General features: G+C 38.9%; 1 protein-coding gene across 1 annotated transcript in view; it reads left to right on the top strand.

The window, feature by feature from the left end:
- Positions 1 to 22241, top strand: part of BICC1 (BicC family RNA binding protein 1) — a 300909-nt gene that overhangs the window by 247837 nt on the left and 30831 nt on the right. Inside the window, exons 4-14 of the mRNA XM_060034957.1 lie at positions 2451 to 2530; positions 4280 to 4438; positions 5699 to 5752; positions 6196 to 6390; positions 6618 to 6869; positions 9223 to 9354; positions 11976 to 12162; positions 14007 to 14168; positions 14769 to 14965; positions 15104 to 15236; positions 15777 to 15933. Of these exons, the coding sequence (XP_059890940.1) occupies positions 2451 to 2530; positions 4280 to 4438; positions 5699 to 5752; positions 6196 to 6390; positions 6618 to 6869; positions 9223 to 9354; positions 11976 to 12162; positions 14007 to 14168; positions 14769 to 14965; positions 15104 to 15236; positions 15777 to 15933 (1708 nt within the window). The remainder of the gene's footprint in view (positions 1 to 2450; positions 2531 to 4279; positions 4439 to 5698; positions 5753 to 6195; positions 6391 to 6617; positions 6870 to 9222; positions 9355 to 11975; positions 12163 to 14006; positions 14169 to 14768; positions 14966 to 15103; positions 15237 to 15776; positions 15934 to 22241) is intronic.

Genomic DNA, 22241 nt, shown 5'->3' with positions numbered 1-22241 from the left:
TGTGAGTCTGGACTACAGCAGCACCAAGCTCTAATCTCCCACTGCAGCAGTGAGCATTTCTGGTAGACATTAATGTCAGAGCCTACAGTAATTCAAACCAAAGTTCAAGAGAGTTGAGACCAAAATTTTGAATGTAGACAGCTCTTTATGTAAATATTGCCTCTAGGAGCCATAATGGATATAATAAGAATTATTAAAGAGAATGTTTGGTTACTTAAGTATGCTAAGGTTGGCGAGAGTCTTGCACAAAAAAGGCGGTCCCTGTTAGGACGCCTGAAGGAGCGAGCGGACGCCACATCATGCAGCAATAGCGCGGAGGCTCTCCCAGCTTGTGGTGGTTGGACAGCCATTTTGCCCTACGTTTATTTAGCCCCTCGCCTCGTAATACCTGATGCTTAAACACTTCAGAAAGTTTTAACCAGCATTAAGGTCTTTGATCTTCACAACATCCCTTTGACAGTGCAACTGTCAGAAGAGGGATTAAAGAACAGACTAAGGAAAAGTGCCTGAGCCAGGAGCAGCCACCAGGAGACACAGTCTGGGGAGAGGCCGGGGGCCGGAGGTGAGGGCACCGTCTCCGATTAGGCCCTGCTGCTGGCAGGCCTCCCCAGGAGGCCAGACGTTCCCGAACTCTGAGGCTCCACGTGCACTCTTGTTGACGAGGATTGCCCCATCCTGTCCTAAGAACAGGGAGCTTTAGAAAATGGTTTCCTCCCTCTTCCCATCCTTCATCCCTTTCTCTGTCTCTCTCCCTCCCTCTATCTTCCAATCACACGTTATGGGTCATGGCCTTGATGACTGTGAGGTAGAGATGGGTAGGTTAAACCACAATATGAGGATGCACGTGTAGTTCGATAAAATCTACACCAGGTCAGTTTACTTTCTTATCCTAGTTTGTCCTGGTTTAGAAGGACTCAGGCAGAACTGCTTGCTAATTGTGAAAGCTGCTCAGCAAACACTGGCTGACTCTGTCGTTGACTTGAGTCTATGAAGTGTACTCAGCAGAGAAGGCAGTATGTCGTAAGCAGTCAGTAAGCTTGGCGTTATTAACGATGGTGGTGGAGATGATGATGCATTCTCTGTTACTCAGCTTTCTCACTAAAGCTAATCGCACAGAACGTTCAGCTTACCCCCCAGGATGGTCTTGGTCTCTGTCAGGCTGACCTGTGGGGTAATAAAACACTCAGATAGTTGGGGAGACTTGAAAACCTGATTCAAGAGAGAACCCAAGAGGCACGTCCCCACGCAGGCGTTGGCTCTGATGTCTCCTACTCCTGGAAGATCAGAGCTTGGCCAGCTGCCTCCCGCCCTTTAAGCCTTCCTTTCTCAGTGTGGCCTGATGCCCCTGCCCCGTCCACAGCTGGTCTTCTCGATCCTTCATCTTGTTCTCCTTTTCCTTTTTGTCATAATATTTACCTTCTAATATACTAGGTCATTTATTTATTTGATTGATTTTTGCCTCCCTGCACAAGACTGTAAGCTTCATGCAGACAAGGGTCTTTTTTTGTCACTAACATATCCCCCAGCCCCTGGAATAGTGCCTGGTACATAGTAGAGGTTCAGAAAATATTTGCTGAATGAATGAATGCTTTCCTGTGCAACATTCCCTGGCACTAATAAGCAATAGACATAGCAGACATTTAGTCAGGTAGTACTAATTCTGAATAAATATTCAATATTCCTGAATGAAGATTAAGGTTTTTTTTCTATTAACCTTGATTGGTAAGAATATCTTCTAAATTATCACATGGTTTAAAGTATGAATCCAGAGTTGGAAGACATTGGATTACAGTAAACAAGCCCTGAATGGTTTTCTGGGGCAAGTTACTAAACTGCTCTGTGCCTTAGTTTCCTCTGTGAACAACCTCACAAAACTGTGGTGTAGAGTAAATGAGTCCATGCATTTCAAGCCTTAGAACAGGGCCTGGAATGTAGCAAGAGATGAATTAATAAACTGAATTTATAGATTCTTTACTCGTTTAAAAATAATTATATGGGGCTTCCCTGGTGGCGCAGTGGTTGAGAGTCCGCCTGCCGATGCAGGGGACAAGGGTTCGTGCCCCGGTCCGGGAAGATCCCACATGCCGCGGAGCGGCTGGGCCCGTGAGCCATGGCCGCTGAGCCTGTGCGTCCGGAGCCTGTGCTCCGCAACGGGAGAGGCCACAACGGTGAGAGGCCCGCGTACTGCAAAAATAATAATAATAATAATAATTATATAATATTTTGCAATTAAATTTAAATAGGTCAGCCAGTGTTCAGAAGGAAAAAAAGCATCGATAAATGCACGGTTTGGGTATTTTCCATATTCCTGTTTTTATTACAGTGACAACACACCTAGAATGAATCAAATATTAAATTTATTATGTAATCTCTTCTCTTATAGTGTAACAGCAGTTTTAAAACAGAGCCTGGGAGTTTCATATGAGTCCTTTGTTTTTGATTTCTTATAGATCCTCATATTAAGGTTTCTGGAAAGAAAGAAGATGTTAAGGAAGCCAAGGAAATGATCATGTCTGTCTTAGACACAAAAGTAAGTGAATGTTAAGGACACTCAGATGTCAGAACCTTGTCTCTGCAAGGGCTACTTCATGCTGTTGTGAAAGAACCATTTGGAGAAGAAAAACCAGGAGAAAGTAATGGTGGGTTTTGAAATAAGCACGTGTGATTCTACAGTGGATTAAAGTTCTGTTTAAAATTTGAATAGGTTCTCTCATGCTGGGTAATTGAATAATATTCTCTCTCCCCCCCCATATAGATATATATTAAAAAATATTGACCCGGATTAGTATAGGACAAGTAATAAAGATTGCAAGAATTAGCATATTTACCTTTATGATATCAGTAGAAAACCAGAGTAATCTTCTGTGTAGCTCTGTGTGTGTGATGGCATGAAGTTTCACAATTTGTCTTGTACATTCTGTCTCTCTACAAGTATATGTAGAGAGAGACAATAGAGAAATTAAAATATGTAAAAATGTATACTCGTTTGTGAGAATTTATTTTAATAAACATGTCAAAATCACTTACGATATGCCAGGCACTTAGCTACACCCTTTACAAATATTAATTGGTTTAATCCTTATAACTATCAGCACAGAGATGTTAGGGAATTTGCACAGGATCCAATAGCTGAAAAGTGGGGAGGTGGGATTCAAATCCAGGCTGTCTGGCTCTTTACCACTGTGTTTTGCCACCTGGTATTTCACTGAAGTGGTTTCTGATCTCTTCCTCTTTATTTCCTTTCCTGTTCCTTTTTGTTGTTGTTTGTTTAATTTTTAAGAAATATTCACCTTATAATTATTAAATATTTTGGACATCCAAAAAAGGATATCTTTTTTTCTCTTTTTAGAGGATAAACTAAAAGAAGAACTAAGTTTAAAATCCAAAGTATTTAATGGATATAAGTCTAAAATTTAAGAATTCAGAAAATGTAAACCTACTGATATTTTTAACATCTTGTCGTATTTGACTTTTTAATTTTACTTTGTAAGGACTGAAGAATTTCAATATCAGTTTTATAAATGAGAAAACATTTCATCTCAGTCTTTATAATTTTATAGCACTGCATTTTCCCAAATTAAATACATGGATTCCAGTCTGACTGTAATTATTCATTATGTTTTAGAATTTTACATTTTGCTTTAATGTAACTAACAAATCTTACACTCCGTATTGGTTTTCTTAAGCCTTTTTACTGCTAGAGATGCATACATTGTGGTATCTTCCTCACTCTTACTCCTACCGGCAAGAATAATTTATCTACTTTGTAAAATTTGACATACGGTGATAGAGAAGTTGTGAAATGTTTGTAAATACTTTTTTATTTCATTTTGAATTTTATTGTTATTTCTAGTTTTCTATCATTGTTCAACGTTTCTACTAACATACATGTATTCACTCTTGTAATTGTTTTCATCTGTTTTTAGTTATTTGAATTCTGTTTCATGAATAATATCTATTAAAGGAAAAATGAGTAATTTTTTTATAATTATACCTAATTTTACTTAAATACTACTGTCCCAAAAATTATCTTGGTAAAAAGTATATCTTTCTATTTTTTCTGACAAATCTGTCTTTAAATGGAAATTTCTTTTTTATTAGCCAAGGAAAAATAGATAGAAATTGAAAAATTTATAGATTAAGATGATCTTATTAAGAAATGTAAGATTTTCCACTGGGTCACTTTTAGTTAGTCCTATTCCTTTGGGGGAAAAGTGGTTTTTAGGAGTTGTTCCTTCCGTTTTCATGCATCAAGAAATAATACATTATTTCCACGTAGAGCAATCGGGTCACCTTGAAGATGGATGTTTCACATACAGAACATTCTCATGTAATCGGCAAAGGTGGCAACAATATTAAGAAGGTGATGGAAGAAACAGGATGCCACATCCACTTTCCAGATTCCAACAGGAATAATCAAGCAGAAAAAAGCAACCAGGTGCTTTGTCTTTTCACATGAACTTTTATGGGACAAATTAAAGCTTGGATTTTCTGTATGCATAACTTTTTTGGGAGATGAGAGCAAAAGAGTAATCGTGAAGATGGCATTTAGTAGGGATCGTATGTCCCTCTCCAAGGAGACTGAAGGTGCTCTTACTTTTTAAAGAGATGAGTTGTAGATGGGCCATAAATGCTTGATCTCTAAATGGTTTGTAGAAGACAGGGAAGGGTATCATGGCAACATAAAACAAAGTCCCTATGAAAGGCTCGGAAGGCATGTGAGTTAGGAAAGGACCTAGTCCAGGCACCTATTGATAGCTGGGATTCTGTCTGCAGCATCGCACAGGTGGTCCTCCAGGCTACACTGGAGCACCTTCTGAGAGGCAATGCATGAGTGTCTGACTTCCTCACATTGACTGAATTATGGCTCTGTTTTATACACATTTTTTTCTCGTTCTTGTGTTTGGAAACAAATGGAACTCACCTGTCTACATGAAAACGCTGTCAGTACTTGAAGAACAGATGGTGTTCTTTGTGTTATTTGGAAGTTTTCTCTCCTCTAATCACAATATAGAAACTGTGTTGGCCACAAAGATGAATACGATATAGTTTTTTCTCTGTGGGGACTAATGGTGACAGTGGGACACATACATAAAGAACTAGATAGGAAGCCATGGTAAAAAGCAAGAGCAGTAATCAAAATATTTGATGGCTGATACGGCATGGGCACGGCCCATGAGAGAGCCCTGTCCTGGAGCCCCACCCCCTTGCCCTAACGCCAAGAGTAATTCTTTAGTTGATGGATCATAGGAAAGCCTAGGAGATCCCAGGAGAGGGCTGTTGGAGCAGCAGTTTTTTTTGCCACCTAGCGTGAAGGAGTTCATTATTTTGAGAACTTAGTGTGGCACTATCATTGCACATCTCGTATTCAGAGAGTTTTTATAAAAAGGGAGAAAACGCAGTGAACACGAGAAATTGTGAAGAGGGCAGGATGGGCTCGTGGGGGCTGGGAGGTTTTAGCTAAGTCCAGGAGGTGACGTTGTTCAGTTGACACACATCACCAGAGCTTGTTAAAATCCAAATTCTGATTAAGTAGCTCTGGGTTGGTGCCTGAGATCCCTCATCTTTAACAAACTCCCAGATAGGCGATGCTGTTTTATCCTGGACGACACTTTGAGTAGCGAGGGTATAGATAACTGGGAAAGCAGATGTGGGTTCAAGTACAATAAATCTAACCCTGTGTTTTCTTTTTTTGCAGGTATCTATAGCAGGACAACCGGCAGGAGTAGAATCGGCCCGAGTTAGAATTCGGGTAACTGTTTATTACCTTTAGTACTGTAAATCAGTGTCAGCGATGTCTGCATTATAAGGCAACAAAAATACCATAATTTATCAATTTATAACCAAATCATATGTTCAACATGTAGGATATAGTGACAGAAATTGTATTAATGTATCAGAGGTGTTTCTTAGAGACGTTCTGGATTTTATCTGGCTTGATTTCTCTGATGATTTTGAAATGATCAAAAAGACGCCTGAGGAAAAATGCCACAGGCAGCTTAAGTTACAAACTCTCAGGTTTCACAAAAGGCTCCTTTCATTTAAAAAACTTTATATAGTCTACCCAAGCTTGTGGCTGTAATAAAAGCATTATGTTTTAAAATTCCATCTTCAGAAAAGAATGAATGAACTACACACATCTCTAAATGTACAATGACTTAACTATCTGCCCTGCGTTCTGTAATTCCATTTTAGGAGCTGCTTCCTTTGGTGCTGATGTTTGAGCTGCCGATTGCTGGAATTCTTCAACCAGTGCCCGATCCTAATTCCCCCTCTATTCAGCACATATCACAGACGTACAACATTTCAGTGTCATTTAAACAGCGGTCCCGAATGTATGGTGCTACTGTGATAGTACGAGGGTCTCAGAATAACACAAGTGCTGTGAAGGTAAGTGGTTTAGGTAATTCCGAACATTGTAGGTGTACAAATCACGCAAGTTTTATTCTTAAAGGATTTTAAAAGTAATTTGTTTTCCAGAATTTTTTCTCATAGTACATTCTGGTTCTTAGACTGTGTTGAGTTTTTCCGTAGCTGTCAGAAGTGCAGTAGAATCTTTCCCTTCAACGTGGACAGTTACTGTGTAGGCCTACTTCTTTCCCACCCTTTTCTTCTAGGAAGGAACTGCCATGCTATTGGAACATCTCGCCGGGAGCTTGGCGTCAGCTATCCCCGTGAGCACGCAACTAGATATCGCAGCTCAGCATCATCTCTTTATGATGGGTCGGAATGGAAGCAACATCAAACATATCATGCAGAGAACGGGTGCTCAGATCCACTTTCCCGATCCCAGTAATCCACAAAAGAAATCCACCGTCTACCTCCAGGGCACCATTGAGTCTGTCTGTCTTGCAAGGCAATATCTCATGGTAGGTTTACTGAAGTTAATGGTACGATTTTTTTTTTTTTTTTTTTTTTACCTCTTTGGGTACAGTGTTTGTTGCTGCCTGTACTGTACCAATGTGGTATTTATGGAAGCACTTTGAAATCCTGGTCAAATAAGCAACTTACTTGGTAAAAGGAAATAAAAGAATAAGGTACATAGTGCCTCATAGACTTAATTTCAATAGATAGGTGAGTAATTTCCTTTTAGTATTTTTTTAACTTACACTAAGCAACAGAAGAGGTTACATTGAAATAACTGGCTGTATTTTGTGGAAGGTGCTTATTTTTATTTGATGTGTAATATTAGTTTGAAGATGGTTATTTTTATTTAATGTGTAGTATTAGTTTGCATTTGCCAAAGAAGTCTTCTGTTTAAACAGAAAAGTTAAAAATTAACACACTGAAAATTTTACCCTCAAAGATGTAAATTTTGGTAGCATGAAACATTTGAGCATTTCATAAATCTCTGATAAAATTTTAAAAATGCTGTTTAAGCCATGAATTTGAGTGTCATGCATTGAAGAAAAATAACAGTTATATAACTTACTACTGCTTCCAGTTTATAATTTTCAATATTTCTATCCTTCCTATATTCATTTAAAAACCCAGTGTGTAGATTGGTGTATAGTAACAAAATGGACTGAAATACTGTGGACTCACAAGTATTCTTATTAAAAACACCATTATATTCTCCTGTTCAGGCTAGACCTTTAGTGACATTTGAATCCATAAGCTTCAGGTGTGACATTTGCTGTTATTAACTTGCAGAATCTGTTCTTGAGAAACTTTCAGAAGATCCAGATTTGTATTGTTGATTCCATTCCTCTGACAGATGAGAACTTGTTATAATCATTAAGGATTATAATATATAATTTTAAGAATTAATTTTTAATTTTCTTAAAAGCCAGGCTTACTTAGGCTACTTTTAATATGTGGCTAGTTAGAGAGCATATTTGTATTCAAAGATTATTATGATTACTCTTCATATTTTCTTTTCTGTGCTTTTCAAGTTCTTTAGATATTATTTTGAGTTAGTAAACTTTTCAAGCCATCAGCACAGTTATGAATTCATATTCATACTTTGATTACACCTGCCAAAAATACAGGTGTGCAGTGAGACATATTATTAAACAAACTGAAAGACATGAGGGAGAGATAAATTAAATGGCTTTAACTTACATTTTAAATACCATCACCGGGCTTCCCTGGTGGCACAGTGGTTGAGAGTCCGCCTGCCGATGCAGGGGACACGGGTTCGTGCCCCGGTCCGGGAAGATCCCACATGCCGCGGAGCGGCTGGGCCCGTGAGCCATGGCTGCTGAGCCAGCGCGTCCGGAGCCTGTGCTCTGCAACGGGAGAGGCCACAACAGTGAGAGGCCCGCGTACCGCAAAAAAATAAATAAGTAAATAAAATAAAATAAATAAATAAATACCATCACCATTTTTTTATAGCAGTGTGCTTATAAACATCACTTATCCAGACGAGAAATGGAACTTGGTGATTTCATTTTAATTCTAGTATGTTTGATGGTAATTTCTTCTGACAATTATGTACAAATCCATCAATCTGTACATCGTAAAAATGTATGGATCTGGTTCCTATACTAAGTAGATTAGGGGCCAGGAAGACAACATCAGAGAAAAAAAGTGCTAAACTCTGCCATGCTAAAGAGTGAGACAGTGAAAAGAAGGGGTGATAGTAGCATTTTACTCCAGGAAGGAGGTAAGGTTTGAGCTGTGTCAGAAGAGAAGTAGGAATTGGGTTGGCAAAGAAGCCTTTTGATGAGTTAAGATACCAATGTCAGAACCTGTTTAAAAGATAGTCAAGAGGCTGGTCTAGCCTGGAGGAAGGGGCAGACATGTACACATAAACCTGTGATTGCACCAGCAAAGCCGAGCTGAAATGTGGAGATTTTTAAAGGCTGATACATGTTTAGATTTCATTCAGGAGACAATAAAAAGCCTCCACTGTAAGTTTTTGAGCCAGGGCACAAGATTAGTATCCTTGATGTGGCCGAGAATCTAGTTTCTGGTGTCACTAACAAAACTGAAGTCAGAGAATGGAGGAATTTTCCAAGGTGGAGAGTAGATAAAGAATTCAGGGCCAAAAGTAAACGTAAGACACATGTTTTTGTCATCCAAAAAATAGCTTCTACCCCTCAACATTATTTGCACACCAGCCTTCTAAGCTATGTGAAGGTATATAATTTAGCTGAATACTTTGGTTTACTCTTTAAATCTATAAAAGATTGTATTATCTGTAGGCATGTGAAATTATTGGATGTTTAAATGAGTAACTTTTTTACCTCTCACCCTGTCCGCTGTGACATTTCCTAGGGTTGTCTTCCTCTTGTGCTAATGTTTGATATGAAGGAAGAAATTGAAGTTGACCCACAGTTCATTGCTCAGTTGATGGAGCAGCTCGACGTCTTCATCAGTATTAAACCAAAGCCAAAACAGCCGAGCAAGGTTGGTTCAGAGTCTGGGCCCAAAGAGAACCATGCATCACCTCACGTTCTGTATACTGTTATTTTCATATAAATGTGTATTTGCGTATACATGGAACTAAATATTCTATATAATATACATTGTTATATATTATATTTAGTTATTTTATGTAAATTTGTAACAGCATTCATTATTGATCTTTTTTTTTAATATATATGTTGGTTTTTGGAGTCCATTTGTAACCATCATTTTAATGACATATATGGGAAGGAAAGAGAAAACATTTTCTTATTAATTTGCAATCTGGTAACTTTAAACGTTACTAACTTGCCGGAGAGTTGGTAAGGCTAAATAAATGTTGTGTTATGTGCATATGTGTATGTGTACACATCCAAGGCAATTAAAAAAATACTTAGTTTACTTACTAATTGTGAGCCACTGTGCTAGCCCTGGAGATTTAAAGAATAGGTGCCATTGTCTGTCATATATACTTTAAGTTTGTTTGGGAGTTTTTTTTTGCGTTACGCGGCCTCTCACTGTTGTGGCCTCTCCCGTTGCGGAGTACAGGCTCCGGACGCGCAGGCTCAGCGGCCACGGCTCACGGGCCCAGCCGCTCCGCGGCATGTGGGATCTTCCCGGACCGGGGCACGAACCCGTGTCCCCTGCATCGGCAGGCGGACTCTCAACCACTGCGCCACCAGGGAAGCCCTGTCATATATACTTTAAATAATGAAGTATCTCCAGTTCAGCCTTCTTGGAACTTCTCCTCTAAGATGTTGCAAAGTTTAATGGGATAATTCTGGCGTTATTAAGTGCTAGTGAGAGTTTGAGGAAAGAGGAGTGTTCCTACATTAAAGCATGTAAGTTGATACAGCCACTTTGAAAAGCAACTTGTGATCATCTGCTCACACTGAAAACACGGATACCCTACCCTCAGTGATGCACTTCTACTTATACATGCCAAAGAAACCTTTGTATCAGAAGCCAAAGGACAAGAATGGTGTTGAATAAAAAAAGCAAGTTGTGGGCTTCCCTGGTGGCGCAGTGGTTAAGAGTCTGCCTGCCAGTGCAGGGGACACAGGTTTGAGCCCTGGTCTGGGAAGATCCCACATGCCGTGGAGCAGCTAAGCCTGTGTGCCACAACTACTGAGCCTGCGCTCTAGAGCCCACGAGGCACAACTACTGAAGCCCGCACACCTAGAGCCCATGCTCCGCAACGAGAAGCCACCGCAGTGAGAAGCCCGCGCACTGCAACGAAGAGTAACCCCCCGCTCGCTGCAACTAGAGAAAGCCCGTGCACAGCAACAAAGACCCAACGCAGCCAAAAATTAAAAAAAAAAAAAAAAAAGCAAGTTGCATAATAACATGTACTAAATGATAACATTTATGTATATTTTTAATTATAGCAGGTAAAACACCAAACAGTTGTGCCTTCCATTTTTAAAATTTCTAAACTGAATTTTATCATATATGCATGTATGCATATGGTACATGTATAACATGTATTACTATATACAATTATGTCTGTATGTAAATAATGTGGTATTTAGTGTCCAACGTAAGAAAAAGAATCATGCCTTCTTCAAAAGAAAACTTTAAAGGAGAAGATAGGATTGATTCTAAATGAACTTGATATATTGAGCTTAAAGTTAGAGAATAGAACATTAATTTTATGTATTGGGAAGCTTTGTACTTTACTAATTTGAGTTGACTAGAGTCACTGTACGTACCAGAAGGAAAAGATACAGTCAGAAGAGACTTTGCATGTAAAGATGGACAGGCACAGGAAGATTTCTGGAGTTCAGCAAGAAGTGAGCAGAGGTCAGGGGAAAAGAGATTTTAAGTGAGAACTCTGAAGCCTTGCAGCATCCAGGGCTGTTTAATTATGCCTCACAGGCCCCAAGGCTGACTACTGCTTTAACTGCTGTCTCAGCCACACATTTTCTTTATTGTCCACTGGAGGCTTTCCCCCTTGGGTTCACATTTCCAATTTTCCAGATGAGTCCATTGAAGAAAAAAAGAAGATTTATTGTTTGGAAATTTATTTTACTATAAGCTTTGCCACAAGTATGTCATCAATGAGGAAGAGTGGTACCTCAAGGTCCATTAGTTAACTAGTAGACTGTAAATGTCAGATGTAAGTGACTATTATTATGCAGTCTGTATATGGTGACATGTTTAATTTGTTTTGTAAAGGTGAGATAAAGGGGGGAAAGCTTTAATGTAGAGACAAGAGGATATAAATGAGAATGGGCTGTAGAGACAGAAGGACCCAAGTTCCAGTCCTCTAGCTGCTCCTCCATAGCTGTGCTGTGACCTTGGGTAAGGCCCTTGTCCTCACTGAACATGAATAATAATTCCACCCCATGAGGTTCTGCAGGAATTAGAATATATGTGCGGCTTCCATCACAGTGCCCGGGACACAGGACACACCCAATAAATGGTAGCTAACATTTTATGGTTTTACCAAAAGGAGTAAACTTAGGAAATACGTGGTTAGAATTTGCAGTTGATGTTAAAGCATCATTCATCCACTCCCTGAGTGGAATTCTTATTACCATATTCATTTCTCAGCCCCCTCCCCAATTCATTGTAGACTACTTGCATGTCACTTTTTTCTTTCTCATTATGTGTTTTCATAGTCTGTGATTGTGAAAAGTGTTGAGCGAAATGCGTTAAATATGTATGAAGCAAGGAAATGTCTCCTCGGACTTGAAAGCAGTGGGGTTACCATAGCAACCAGTCCATCCCCAGCATCATGCCCTGCCGGCCTGGCATGTCCCAGCCTGGATATCTTAGCTTCCGCAGGCCTCGGACTCACTGGACTAGGTATAAAATTTACTATTATAGCCCTTCTCAGCCTCTGGGGGATTGCTTATCCAGTTTCCTTTCTTTCTACTGTTTGGGGCTACATTTTAAAGGCTGTTTTTTCCTCTTCAGGCCCTACGATCAGGTGAAAAGCAACAAAACTCGAATCAATCCATTTTGATTTTTTTGTTAGACTCTATAGATTTCTGTCTCCCAGATTCTTTTTATTTTGGCATAAGTAATCAAGGTCTGGCTGTTGTATTTTCGGTGGCTGTGTTTGTTCTTCTAAATTAAGAATGCCATTGAGAGTGAAGTGAGCCGGCTGACTATAATTTATGTGTTTGTTCTCTCTTGCATTTGCAATATTGCCAGTAGTCCCTAGAGATAAAGATTATCCAGTTTGCTTTTCAAAAAGTAATTGCGGACCTGCATGAGGGGTGGGGAGGGGGGAGGAGAAAGGAAGCAGAACCCTCAGTCCTAGTGGTTAGGCCTGCCTTGCCCAAACACAAAGGAGATCTAGCCTGCGGCCACCATGGGAAACAAACCAACCTGCATTTATATCTAAGGTGAAGAAGAGAAAGATGAAAGAACAACATCATCTTGGTGCTTTAGTTCTTTAAGAAAGCAGGGTGAGCCACTGAATAGGCATGGTGTGATATGTATTGCCTCATTTACGGATTCCCATCTTGTAGGAGGAAGTTCATTGCTGTGTTACAGTTATTCTAGGTTCACTACTTTTTGCACATTTTTCAGTAGCCATTATATAAAAAGTTAATGCAATAACCCTCGCAGATCATTCTACCAAGTTCAGTGTTGAGACAGAAAAAAATACTCTCAGCAGTCTTTCAAATTTTTAATAGCTATTCTTGCTTTTTAAAAATGTAATATGGTTATAATATGATTAAGATTCCAAGTATCCCTGCCCAGACACCATTACAAGTAAAGACAGATTTTCCCCCTTGGCCCCTAATCTCCCAAAGTTGTCCCTTCCACTGGAGATTCTGAACAGAGTTGTAATAACACAGCAATGCATGTGAGTCAGGAAATGCCAATCAGGCAACTTAGCAGGAACTGAGTTCTTCCTGCACTAGAGAGAAAAAAAGTGAGCAAAGATCATAGTGATTTAATTTTAAGATGTTTTCATGGCTATCTCTAGCCTCTAATACTTAATGCTTTAAGTATTCCTGGGAACTTATTTATACAAACTCACATTTCACTTTAGAACATATTTGAAATGCCCGAAGGGAAATTTCATTACTAAATCAAAGATTAAATCCTTAAAACAAGCAAAAAGCGGAAAAACAATTCTTTTTTCTGAGAAAAGTCTTCATACGCATTGAGATGGACCCAAAGACGTCATGTATGGACAGTCATACACGGTATGAAAACTGTTCCGGGTGGGCCAGCCTCTGCAAATGGACCCGAAGGGAGATATTCTGTTGCAGGAAAATGTCCCCTAGTCACTGCTAATTGCAAGTGGTTTAAAAAGAGTTTGTTTGGAAGCAGGTGACAAGTGAATTAGGCAGAGAAATACAAAATGGGTCTCCACGTGAGCACAGTTTTGTTCATCCTGGCTAGTTGAAGTGATTATGAAGCAACTGATTGGTGCTCTAGGCCCCTGACTACTGTCCTGGTCTGGGCATATCTGTCTTCCATTTCTGTTTGTAGGCAAGTGGGATCCTGTGTTGGAGTTGTATCATGCAATATTTCATGTGAATATGTGAAAGAAGGTAATCTGTCACTCATATCTTATATTTGGAAAATATCAGACTACATGGATGTGCATTCCAAATGGCAGTATTGATGCCATCTGTATTTTTAGATCTTGAGTTTATGTGTATTGACTTTACATTCATTCATTACAGGTCTTTTGGGACCCACTGCCTTATCTCTCAATACTTCGACAACCCCGAACTCACTTTTGAATGCTCTTAATAGCTCAGTCAGTCCTTTGCAAAGTCCGAGTTCTGGTACCCCTAGCCCCACATTGTGGGCACCTCCACTTGCTAGTACTTCAAGTGCCACAGGTCAGTATTATTTAAGTACAATCAAAGGTGTGTATTCTTAGGTATTAATCAATTTTTCAGTAAAATTTACTAGTGGTTCCGTTTCCGTACGGCAGAACTATGGTTCAAAGAATACTGCAGCCAGACAAATTCTCCAAAGTGTAAATCAGCTAAAACGAAGCATAATAAAGCAGTGAGATTTTCATAAAAGTAATATGTAATCTTTAAACGTGACAAGCAGATCAGGAAAAAGGGCATGATGTGCAGGGAGCAGTGGCAAAAGTGCACGAGGGTCACTGACCTGGTAATTAGGAAATGCATGTTCTAGTTTGACAAGTTTGCTTGGTAGTCATATGCACATGCTAAATCTAGCTAGTTTCCTCATTTGTACGGTGAAGAGCTTGGACTAAGTACTCTCTAAAATGTTGTTCCATTTTAATACTTCTTCTATGTTTTTATAGTAATGTGTTAAACCTGTTAACAGAGAGGTATCAAAATTGAATTCTCAGTTTGCAGCAACAAAAATGACTTTTTTTGTTGTTACTGAAAATAATAAAATAATGCTTGTTGATTCTGAGTTTATTCCTGTCTAATGTCTGTCTTCATGAAATGCTGTTTTAGGTTTTTCTGCTATACCACACCTTATGATTCCATCTACTGCCCAAGCCACATTAACCAATATTTTGTTGTCTGGAGTGCCCACCTACGGGCACACAGCTCCATCTCCCCCTCCTGGCTTGACTCCTGTTGATGTCCATATCAACAGTATGCAGACAGAAAGCAAAAAAATCTCTGCTTCATTAAATGGACACACACAGGTAATGCCCTTCGGCAAGAATCATGTGATCTATGCTGTTTGTAAGAGATAAGCCACTGGTAACGCGTTTAAACTTTCACCTGAGATGAATTTTAGAATTGTGACCATATCTCTGTGTTGTTTTCTATTATTATTTCAGTCTCCGAATATAAAATATGGTGCAATATCCACTTCATCGCTTGGAGAAAAAGTGCTGAGTGCGAATCATGGTGATCCATCCAGACAAACAACTGCATCTGAGCAGGCATCTCCCAAATCAAACCCTGCAGAAGGTATCTGTCCTTCTGAACTTGAGCCTGCTCTGTTGATTGGATAAAGGGGATTGTAGAAAGTCTGTGCAGTGATTTGGAGTGGGTTTTTCTAACTAGTCATGATTCACCCTCCCTCAAGACTGCAAAGAGACAGTATCTTGAATGAAATTCCAAAGAACATGGTGAAAGAGCACTTTGCCATAGAAAGAACCACTTTCCCATTACATTGGCCCTTCCTAAATTAAAGTGAATGTAATTGTGCAGCAGGAAAGCATTAACTTACTAAGTGTGTGTGTGTGTGTGTGTGTGTGTAATTTTTTCCCAAGTAGAGTATTTCTTTTGATAATACCTTCATCCTTAACAATCTTTAAAGAAACATGAGGGTCTTCCAATTTCATCATGAGTTTTTGAGGTAGCCTGAATTTAAGGCATCTTCTCTGTAGCTGAAAGCTGTTATGCTTTTGTCTCCATAGAATTGGATTCTGATTTGTTTCCATTGCAGGTGACTGTTGATAGTAAGATGATGTCTGGATTTTTGGTTTTTTCTCTCTTCTTCTGCAGGTTGTAATGATGCTTTTGTTGAAGTAGGCATGCCCCGAAGTCCTTCCCATTCTGGAAATGCTGGTGACTTGAAACAGATGATGGGTCCCTCCAAAGTTTCCTGTGCCAAGAGGCAGACAGTAGAACTATTGCAGGGCACAAAAAACTCACACTTACAGTATGTATTTTAATTTTAAAATCCCTTGATCCTTTGAAAGAAAGTGTATAACGGGCTGGATTTGTGTTAAACTCAATAGTTAGCGCTCTTTGGGTCAAGTGCATTTGACATTATCCATGGGTTTTTCATTTCTCTTTATGATTACCTTCTCTTTTTACTTTTAAAAATTTTATTAAGAATAGTATCTGATAACTTTCACCCTTGTTATAAAACAAAATTCAACTGGGTAAATGTAAAGATCAAATTGACTTTATTCAACAATTCATGAATTGGCAGCATCCCATTTAGCAAATAGAAAGGAGCTCCAAAGAGCTGCAGAAAGAAGAGGTTTTTAAAGGCAGAAAGGGTGCGGGACAAGGAAGTCATAAAGAAAGGATTATTTCAGGCAAGGTCACCTTCCTTTGGGAGAAGGCAGGGGTCGATCAGGTGGGTTACCTCACTAGTGTTGGCTAGGAAATTCCAGACAGGACTGGTTAAGATTACATTCCTAGGAGAGGCTGAAACTGCAGTTAGGTTAGGTATCAGGTCTTGGTTTGCGGATACGGGGCTTAGTACAAGTGACTCCATTTTGGGCCTGTTGTCCCTTTTTTCACAATTCTCTCCTTTCGATCAGACTTTCAGCCCAAGTGAGAGATGTGATCAAAATTTAAGGCATTAGCACCACTCTCAGCTACCTCTCTATAGTTTAGTTCCTATAGCTTTTACTGATCCTCTGTGTGGTGTTCACAGGTCATGATTCTTTTTTTTGCTATTGAATCTCTGTGGTATTCACAGGTCATGACTTGAGGCTCACAGTTGTTTTAGTCAGTCATTTTCTTCCTTTCTTTTCTGGCATTCCAGTTTTAGGGAGGTCATTTGCTCAGTGGTTAGTGGCTGCAAACATACATTTAAAGCTTTTGAGAGAATACAGTGCACCAGGGAGACTACTATGACTGTTATAAGTAGAATCATTTCCAATGTTTGGAGGGCAGTTCGGAGCCATAGTCCCCCAGACCCAAACCAATCAAAATCAAATAAGTCAAAGAAAGACCCTGCGGAAGGAGTCCTTTTTTTAAGCCAAGTGGCTTGCTCAGTGATTTTAGTTAACTGAGTTTCCACTTGCCCAGAATGTTAATCCAGGTTCAGCATGTAGTGTTGGCCACAGCACAGACACTCCCTTGTTCAGCTAAAAGATAATCAAAGGCTATTCTATTATCAAGAACAAATTTGGGGGCTTCCCTGGCGGCGCAGTGGTTGAGAGTCTGCCTGCCGATGCAGGGGACACGGGTTCGTGCCCCAGTCCGGGAAGATCCCACATGCCGCGGAGCGGCTGGGCCCGTGAGCCATGGCCGCTGAGCCTGTGCGTCCGGAGCCTGTGCGGTGCGTCCGGAGCCTGTGCCCCGCAACGGGAGGGGCCACAACAGTGAGAGGCCCGTGCAAAAAAACAAAAAAAAGGAACAACTTTGGCCAGAGAATCTAAGGAATTCTGTTGGGCAGCTACTGTCTTGTTAGATTTTGCAGTATTTTCAAGAGTTAAGGAGAGATTCCTGATTATAGTTTCATTTACATTTACTCTTAACCCTGGGAGTAGGGCCCTGCTGTGGAATGTGAATCCTGAACCATGAAAGCCTCCTGGACTTTTCTAACTCTGCAATATAAATTCAGGGGAGTCGTCCAATGAAGTGTCTCAGTTTGTTTGTAAATAGTTAGGGACACAGTTAGATAACTCAAGAGGCATTGCCCTGTTATGCGCCAGCCATCTAGGCACCCATATGCCCGAGGAGAACGATAACCACCACAGACAAAGATAAATACTGTTGGGGCACAAACCACTCCCACTAAAGTGGTGCTGTTCATGGATTCACTTGCAGGGATTGTTGCATTTGCCCATTCAAGCCATGAGTCATTTAAGTTTTCAGTGCATTTGGGAAGTAAATCTCCTAACCTGAAATAAAAAGTTCTAAATTACAGAGGTCACCTCCCTTAGCAATGGCCTGAGAGATTCAGATGACTGTATTATCTTTCTGGATCAATGCTAGACAGAGTAAAGGAAAGAAAAAGAGAAGAAAAAGGTTTCATATTTAATTAAAATGTGAAGTCTTGATCTGGGGTGTCAGGAGGAAGCAGTCTGCCTCAGTGTCAGCTACTTCTCCAACTAGTCAGTTTGATTTTGAGGTCTCCAGCTGGTTGTACGGGACCAGATGTCAGGTGGGGACTTCTTCAGCTGTGAGATGTGTACCTAAGTCTCTGAAGTTTGGCTGCCATCTTAAGTAGTGAAGAGGATCTGGTATAGTCCCTTCCAAGGAGACTCAAGGACCGTCTTTGTTCTTAGTGATTCCAAATCAGAAGGGTGGGAGAAAATTGGAAACATAAGTTTGGAGAATTGTGGCTAGTTATTTGAAGGGAACTAGAAGAATTCAGGATCCAGTCCAGTTTACAGGAATATAACAAAACCTCAAAATTAATAGCACTAGAATCTAATATCGACAAAAGTACAAACATTTTTCTCTCCACAGTTACTTCCATTTTTTTAAAACAAAAGATAATTGCAGTTAAACTAATTTGTTTGCTTTAAAATTGGCTTATTTACATAAGTGCAGCAAGAATAGTGATTGTATTGTATGAGTACTTTTTAAAACTGCTTTGCAGGAACTTTTTTCATAAGGAGTCTCAGATTGAACTCTTAAAAGCCTCTGAGGCCAGAAAGCCAAGCCAAGGACTCGCCATCAGATTTTACCCACAATACCTATAGTTTGGGTGAATTCCTCTCTTCATAAGGTCCCCAAAATAACCTGAAGTTCCTGGGCCTGCCAGGAAATGACCTTCCTTACTCACTGGGTAAGGCTGCCAGGAACCCTGTAATCAGAGTACCAGGCCAATCTTTTTCAAGGGGCTTTATTGGCTTTATTAAGTTAACCTTAGTTCCTTAAAGCTGTCAGATCATATCTGAGTCTGTGTACGTCTCTCTCAAATATGACATTTCAGTCAAAGCTTTGGTAATATAGCCAGTGTTTCCAATGTGTTCTGTTACAAGGAGAACAGGTTCTTATTGACCTTTGCAAATAACTAACTGTATTGCTGTGCAAAGAATACAGAAGAGTTTCCAAAGAGTTTCTGGAGGGATCAGGTAGGGAGAAAAGTAAATGTTTCGTCTTTGTTTACAAAGGTATACTTTACCAAATTGCTGTAAGTCATCGATAACTTAGGAAAAAAGGTTTCCTTAAATCTGGAAAAACAAAACATTAAGGATCTAGCAATTTTTCAAACAAAAAAAAATAATTAAAAAATTATAATCATTCTCCTCAGTTCATTTAGTCCCATGTACAATAATTGATATTTGTTCTGCTTGAATCCACTTCAGTTTTATGACCTTTATGTTATCAGAAACATGCATTTGTTAAAATCCTTCCCATGAATCTCCTTGAAGATGAAACACTTTTGTAAGAACACTTTTGCAGAAGCATCTAAGACAGTAAGTCTCTGTAAATGACAAAGACTTAAAAATGCCCATTGTTCAAGATCTGATGAGATTTCATTTGATAAAGAAATGTAGTTATTTCTGTGATATACACCAGTTTACGTTAATATTAATTATGACTGATAACATTATACCTGGACATATCACATCTCTAGGAATTTCACACAGCTCTGGAACACTTATATACCTATACAAATACAAAATAGAGAGGGCTTAGTATTACTTTTATTTGACAATACTTCCCATGTAATTTAACACATCAAAGAAGCCTAATTAGTTTAAAATCTCTCCTTTTATAAGAAGAGGGAACAAATCTTTTGAGATGTGTCCCAGGAGCCCTCTGGAAAATCCCAAAGTTAGTTTGAGGTCAGAAAGATTTCATTTGGGATTTGATTTGGGGGAAGTTTGTCAAAAATATCAAAAGGTTTAAAAACACTTGGTCAAATAGGATCATAGGTCACTGTGAAACAACATTTACTTATCCATTTAACCAAAGTGACAATTGAAGACCACACAGGCAAATATAGAAAGTTAAATAGTTGTTACAGGAAATTATTTTGGTAAAGCACAAAATACTTGCTTTCTAGGCAGATTACTTAAAGGTAAATAACAACCTTTTACAATCTCTTACTAAGAGCAGACCAGTAATTCAAAATCACTTATTCTTTTAACAGAGAGAAAATCAATTCTGATTTTGCACTGATGTACTTTTGATATTAAAACTCATTTTTTTCCCACTTAAATTCATTCTAATTTTAGCCAGCTTGACCACACATAAAATTCCTTTCCCAAGATTCCTTTCCCACAAAACTTCTACAGTTTGGTCTTATGTTTTCTTCTTTCCCATTCTGCAGTAACCAGTCTCACTTCAGGACAAAATTAGTTTTATTTTCATCAACAAAAATTCCTCTCCATTCCTCATACCTTCTTTTACTGAAAACACACATCCTACTTTCCTTGAATATGGAAATGTTTCCTTATTATTTCTAGTAACTTTAATTATATATATATACATATATATATTATAAACATATTTATATAATATATATTTAATTTTTAACCCTAAACAACCTTTTTAGTGAAAAGAAGTAAACAATTGTGTGACCTGACAAATTAATATTTTTTACAATGTCTAGAAACATATGCTTTTCCATAGTAAATTTCTCAGTGTGGCACAAAACACGTTTATTAATGTATCCAAATATCTTTAGTTTCTCTGTAAAAAAATAAAAAGGCCCAAAGTGGTAAACCTGTGTTCAGTAATTAATGTTTTAGTATTTTATCTTACTTGGAAATGATCTGGATATTCAATGACAATCCATCATTTACTTTAATTTAGCAAAACTTTGGTTTAGGTTACCAAAAAGATTTTAGAGAAACTATTTTAAAAGTTTACTGAAAGGGCTTCCCTGGTGGCACAGTGGTTGGGCGTCCGCCTGACGATGCAGGGGACACGGGTTCGTGCCCCGGTCTGGGAAGATCCCACATGCCACAGAGCGCCTGGGCTTGTGAGCCATGGCCGCTGAGCCTGCGCGTCCGGAGCCTGTGCTCTGCAACAGGAGAGGCCACAACAGTGAGAGGCCCGCGTACCACGGGGAAAAAAAAAAAAAAAAAAAAAGTTTACTGAAAAACTTTTATCCCACTTAACATCTGTAGTAATCCCCTTTTTTCTGTTGGGGATAAGTTCCAAGACTCTCAGTGGATGCCTGAAACCATGGATAGTCCTGAATTCCTGTGTATACTATGGTTTTTCCTATACATATATACCTATGATAAAATTTAATTAGAGATTAACAACAATAACTAATGAACAATTATAACAATATATTATAATAATGTGGTATCTCTCTCTCACTTTCCCTCTCTCTCTAAATGTCTTATTGTACTGTACTCACCCTTCCTCTTCTTGTGATGATGTGAGATGATTAAAATGCCTATGTGATGAACTGAAGTGAGGTGAGTGATGTAGGCATCGTGATGTAGTGGTAGGCTGCTGTTGACCTTCTGATGATATATCAGATGGAGGATCTGATCCTGGATCATTGAGCTATGATGATGTTGATGGTTGGGGAATTCCACGATGGGGTGGAGTGGGGTGGCAAGAAATTTCATCACACTACTCAGAACAGCAAACAATTTAAAACGTATGACTTATTTATTTCTGGCATTTTTCATTTAATATTTTCAGACTGAGGTTGACTGTGGGTAACTGAAACCATGGAAAGTGAATCCACAGATAAAGGGGGACTACTGGATTCAATTTACTTAATTTATATAAGTACTTAATTTTTTAAAGCCACTTACATAGAGCTCTTTTACAAATTAATTTTGGCAATACCATCCGGAGGTGGAAAATTCAATATATCTGCAACACATACATAGACACACATAAACTGACAGTCATAAACAGAGACCTTTTGGGTTCCATTTTTTAATTACTGCTGTGAATCAGGTACAGTAATACAAAATTTCACTCGTAATAAAAAAAAAAAAGTTGGATTTAAGTTGTTTTCTGGTAGATGGAATAAGTTAAGTTTACCTGCTCAGACGGCTGAAGCTTTTTACTGTATTTGTGGGGAAGACACTTAAAAATTTTTTTGTCCACCTAAGTTTCAAATGACCTTTTCCCTTTTGTTCATCTTCTGATAAGAATTACCTCTCTAAAAAAAAAAAAAGAAAGAAAAAAAAGAATTACCTCCCTAAAGTTTGTAGAACATTTACATCTCAAAGGTACAGGGAAAGAATGCAACTTCCTCCAAGGACTTTGGTTTCTTCCTATAAGGCCAGAATTTCTACAATACTTATAAGCCTTCTGAATAGGGGAGGTTTTAGGATTGGTAAAAAGAATAGG

The sequence above is a fragment of the Delphinus delphis genome, chromosome 16 (assembly GCF_949987515.2).
Source record: "Delphinus delphis chromosome 16, mDelDel1.2, whole genome shotgun sequence".
Lineage (NCBI taxonomy): Eukaryota > Metazoa > Chordata > Mammalia > Artiodactyla > Delphinidae > Delphinus > Delphinus delphis.
This window is presented reverse-complemented; position numbering and strand designations above follow the sequence as displayed.